Raw genomic sequence first — 5190 nt, 5'->3', positions numbered from 1 at the left:
TGGGTTCTGAGACAGAACTTTAGCCACTGTGTCACGGCTGCTTTCAGATTGAGAAATACTGGCTTCTTATGGTTGGTAAACACTGGCTTTTTATTAGCAAGTGCTTATTATTATAATTATTATTACGTTCTCAATAAATTGTTTAAATTCAATAATCATCATAATGAGGCGGGCCAACACAAATTTTTGCATTAGCACATTTTTATCTTTTCCAGGGCCCTGAGTTTATTTAAAATATATACACATGACTCGAAAAAAACGCGAAATTTAATATTTTTTTTATTAAATTAGTTTTTTAGTCTCTTACTCAAGCTAATTTACTCTTCCACTAATAAGTAATAATATAAGACCTCTTTACGATGATGCATCTTAACAATAATTAGTTGTTATCAACTTGTATTTTGATTTATCGTGAGGCCCAGGACCTTTAAAACCTTAACCTCCCTCGCCAGTCCAACCCTGAATCTGAAGCACCAATCATGAGTAAAATTTCCTCAACTGAGGCTAGTTGTCTAGTCTGCCGTTATTATTTAATTTTTATAATTTAATTAAAAAAAAGTTATTTTGATTAATTTAAAAAAATAATCAATTCTTACTGGCCGGCCTCTCCAAAAATCTTGGCCCCACTGCGGCTGTCTATGCTGGACATGTGTATAGACGGGCCTGATTATTATTAACGTATTATTATAAAAAAAGAACGATACGTAAAATTGCTGCCGGCAGTTTATCATTCATATTTAGTTATTGGTTTTATAAATTTTGATTATATAGTTTACTTTAAATGTCTCACTTAAAAAAACAGTTTTTAATAAATCTGTAATGGATCATTGTCGAGCTGTTTTTGTCAAAACGTACTAAAAAGTTAGTCGTAGTTTTTTGTTTTTTTTTAATCAGTTGATCGAGGTCAATTAGAAATTGTGTATAATTAGAAATCTACTTTGTTTTTGTTCTGCAAAATTAAAACATTCGGTAAGTTATACTCACGTTACGCCATTTTCTTTTCGATCTAAATAATGGCCTTTTAAAGTGGCGATTTCTTCAACAGTAAAACTTATTGCTGAAAATGAAGGTATTTCCGGACGTTTCATAATACAATACGATGAAATCTTAAACTGTATGATAAGCATTGTAGTGATTTTCTTAAAGTAGAAATTTAATTGAAACATACCCTAAGGATGTTCAAGATATCGAGAGATATTATTACATAGGCGTTTATAACAATGTATGTTGTATACTAAATGAAATTTGATAACCATCATAATTGAACCAAGTATTTATGTTTTCGTTTAGTTGAACGTGTCATACCCTGCTACCGGAGCACAAAAACTTATTGAGATAGAAGATGAAATTAAACTTCGATCTTTCAATGATAAACGCATGGCACAAGAGTGTAGTGCTGAGTGCCTCGGTGAAGAATGGAAGGTATTCATATAAGTTTAATAAATAAATTTATTATTGTAATTGAAAATTATGCTACATTTTATGAGTATACATACTTCATTCTAAAAACTCATTTTTATGTGTATAATTACTTTACACATAACGTTTACTACCTTTTTTTAAATTGATCAAATACAAAATTGTTATATATTAATTGAAATTCAGTATTTTAAAGGTGAAAATAATTACGACAATTTAGTAATTTAAAAAAAGTTTTAGTCGCAAACTTTTGATATGGATTTGTTGATAAAACTGGTTAAAAAAATTAAATTACTTAAACTCAAAACACTAATTACTCAAAAAACACTAATTAAACTTTTTAATTCTTATGTCTCAATAGCTATTAATGTCGTTTCTTATTCATGTATCAATAACTTGGTATCAAGAGATGGGTTTAAGAGTGGGCTACAAATTTAATTTGGTCTCCAGACATAGGTGTACTGAAGATAGGGAAAGGGTGTACATCTCTGCTTAAATAGGGGAGGGTGTACATCTCTGCACTAAATAAATGGAATTTATTTTCATTGAATTGAATTTTTTGAAGTAGATAAATTAATTTTTATACATAATATATAGTTATTATAATTTGCTTCCAGACCACCATCAAGTATAAGACAAGTAATTCTACAGTTAAGCGGCCTAAAATAATTTTATTTTTTCGCTCGTTGTGCTTTTGTGTAGAGACTTGCTGAAAGTAGTGACTTTTTAACATAAACAAAAAGAATATTTATTGGCTTCAGTACATACATTGACTATCTTATAGCCTGGTGCTACAAGGGAGTGCTGCTACATTGACTATCTTATAACCTGTTGCTACAAGGAAGTGTTGCTACATTGACTAAGGGTTTGGCATAGGACAGCAATCTTTTTCCTTTTATTATTTCACTTAATATTCCTAATGTATTAAAAGCCTCCTCAGACAAGTGCGCAACAAGCGAAAAATAAAATTGTTTTAAGCCGCTTAACTGTAGAATTACCAATAAGACATGTACCTTAGAGTTAAGGTGTATGTGGTGGTGGTAGTGTAACAGTCTTGAAATTAAAATCTTTATTCATATAATTAGTTTTATCTTCATTAATCCACTTTAATATTCAAAGTTACTTAATTCGTGAAAACATAATGAAATGTGGCAGATACAAAAAAATTTATGGAAAAAATTAAACAAGCGATTTAAAAAAATAATAAAACTTTTATTTGACAACAACTTACCATGAGAACAACAAGATTTTATATGATTTTCAACTTATTTATTGATTCAACAAAATCAATAAGTTGAAAATCATACATATAAGTCATAAATTTCAAGGCAAACTTTTCTTTGTTTTAATATAATCTAGGTTTATGTTTCTAAATAGAACCACAACAAGAACGCATTTTTCTGATGCTACTTAAAAAGAAAGTCCAAAAATGTGTCTTCTGTTTTTAGCATATTTATTGGATTTAAGTCTTGCAATTTTCGCATACCTTGCAAAATTGCAAGGTTAGTATATTTCACTTTTATATTTATTAAAAAAGAATTTTATCCTAATTAAGAACAGTGTAAAGAACAGTTAAAATGGGGCGACTGAATAAATGCAAATTGGCGTATGTGTGAATTGACGTGAGTGCAAAGCAGTTACAAAAACTGGCTCAAGTGCAAATTGGCATAAGTGTGCCAAAAAAATTTGCAAACATTGGCATAAGAGTGAAGCGATAACAGAAGCTGTTATAAGTATAAAATACCAATTTGCACTTATGCTAATAGTTGCAGATTTATTTGGTGCGCTTCTGCCAGTTTTTACAGCTGTTTTGCACTATTGCTTATGTTTGTAAATTTATTTAGTGCACTTGTGCTCGTTTTTGTAACTGCTTTGCACAGTCCAGTTTGCACTTATGCCAGTTTTTGCGCTTATGTTTATTCGCACTTATTCAGCCTCCTGGTTCAAACTTGTGTAATTCGTATTTCTAATAGTCTAAAATTATGTTTGAATTGCAGGAGTTTTTGAACTATAAAGAGTTCAATCCTTAGTTAAACTTTTAAACCAGCGAATTTCTGCGATATAAATGATCAAATTAGAGGAGTTCAAATTTTATTTGCAGTTCTTTTATAATAAAATTCTCTACTGTTAGTCATACAAAATGCAGTACCGATTTGCCTCAAACTGGTACTGCATTTTGTATGACTAACAGTAGAGATCATCTTTTCTTGTTTATAAATATTATTTTTCTTATCTTATCTTGTTTATAAAGTTTATAAAAAAAGTAAAATAATTCTGAAAGTTTATTTTAACCAAATTTTACTCCTTAATAAAATGCATTACATTGGAATGCATATATATAATGCTACAAGTATGCTTTTTATTTAACTAATGTTGGCAATTATTTTGTAACTTTTTTACTAGTCTACTTGCAGTGATTCACTATGTAGTGAAAACTTCAAATTTTTCAATCTGTTTTTAAACTCTTTAAATTATCTTTCAGAACTACATTGTTCGTATATCTGGTGGTAATGACAAGCAAGGTTTTCCAATGAAGCAAGGTGTGATGACAAATGGTCGTGTTAGACTACTTTTAAGCAAAGGTCACTCATGCTACCGTTCACGTCGAACAGGTGAACGCAAAAGAAAATCAGTTCGTGGTTGCATTGTTGACAGTAATTTAAGTGTGTTGAATCTAGTAATTGTAAAAAAAGGAGATAATGATATTCCTGGGCTTACTGATCGCGTGATCCCTAAAAGATTAGGACCAAAGAGAGCTAATAAAATAAGAAAATTGTTTAACTTAGCTAAAGAAGACGATGTTCGAAAATATGTTGTTGAACGTGAGATTAAACCAAAAGAAGGTAAACCTGCTCCCAAGGTTAAAAAATTTAAAAGAGCAAAGATCCAGCGTCTTGTTACACCCCAACGACTTCAAAGAAAAAGACACGTGATGGCACTCAAACGTTCTCGTGCTGCTCATGCTAAGCAGGAGGCAGCTACGTATGCAACTCTTCTTGCCAAACGGCATAAAGAAGCAAAAGAAAAAAGACATTCAGAGCACATGAAGAGAAGACGGTTGTCCAGTTTAAGAGAGAGCAAGTCACATTAAACTGTAGTAATTTTGTGAATACATGTCAATGCTTATTTCAATTTTAGTTGTGCATTTTTAGCGGTGTATGTAGTTTTAAGTTATGTCGGCCATATTCCAAAATAATCGTGTTATTCGAAAATAATAGTTTCCTTTTAAAATCGTAACTTAATATACCTAAAAGAGAATAATTTTATTCTTGTGATTCTTGTGAATAATTTTATTCTTCCGTGACGTAAGAAAACATTTAACTTCAAAACTTCATAACTCGATAACTGTAAGCGATTTAATTTGAGGATTTTTTTTGATTAATAATTAAGCTCAATTATTTACAATTCATATTCAAATTTAAGTTGAAATATTTTTTTTTGTTACTTTTAATTTTTTGCAAGATCGAGCACGTTCCTTGGACCATATTTTTTTTTTTTTGTTGTTGTCCAATTTTTAAATTTCAATTCGTAATTTACAGCTGAAAGTACTCTACCGTTATTCGTCGGAATATCTTATCCTCATACGCCTTAAATATCAACAATATTTTTCTTTTTCAAATCTTGTAATATAATTCATTCTGTATCAAAAATTGGATAAAAGCATATCAAATGAATATTCCCCACGATTGATATTACCTTACTTAGATAATTGTGATCGTTGGGGTTCTACAAATAAATTAATATATCAAGAAACATTTCGCAAAGCTTTGT

General features: G+C 30.1%; 1 protein-coding gene across 1 annotated transcript; it reads left to right on the top strand.

Annotated features, from left to right (window-relative positions):
• The first annotated feature begins 948 nt into the window (after positions 1-948).
• Positions 949-4551, top strand: LOC100200285 (small ribosomal subunit protein eS6). Its single transcript, XM_065816426.1, has 3 exons — positions 949-1069; positions 1291-1422; positions 3902-4551. The coding sequence occupies exons 1-3, from the start codon at positions 1064-1066 to the stop codon at positions 4508-4510; spliced, it is 747 nt and encodes a 248-aa protein (XP_065672498.1). The 5' UTR covers positions 949-1063; the 3' UTR covers positions 4511-4551.
• Positions 4552-5190: the final 639 nt, after the last annotated feature.

This window comes from Hydra vulgaris, chromosome 13 (assembly GCF_038396675.1).
Source record: "Hydra vulgaris chromosome 13, alternate assembly HydraT2T_AEP".
NCBI classification, from domain to species: Eukaryota; Metazoa; Cnidaria; class Hydrozoa; order Anthoathecata; family Hydridae; genus Hydra; species Hydra vulgaris.
The sequence above is the reverse complement of the archived record's forward strand: the minus strand, read 5'-3'. Positions and strand labels throughout refer to the sequence as shown.

What these genes read in the sequence shown, in the direction of transcription:
- LOC100200285 (XM_065816426.1), top strand. An exon ending in GCCTCGGTGAAGAATGGAAG is followed by an intron (nt 1,423 to 3,901) that starts GTATTCATATAA and finishes ATTATCTTTCAG; the next exon opens with AACTACATTGTTCGTATATC.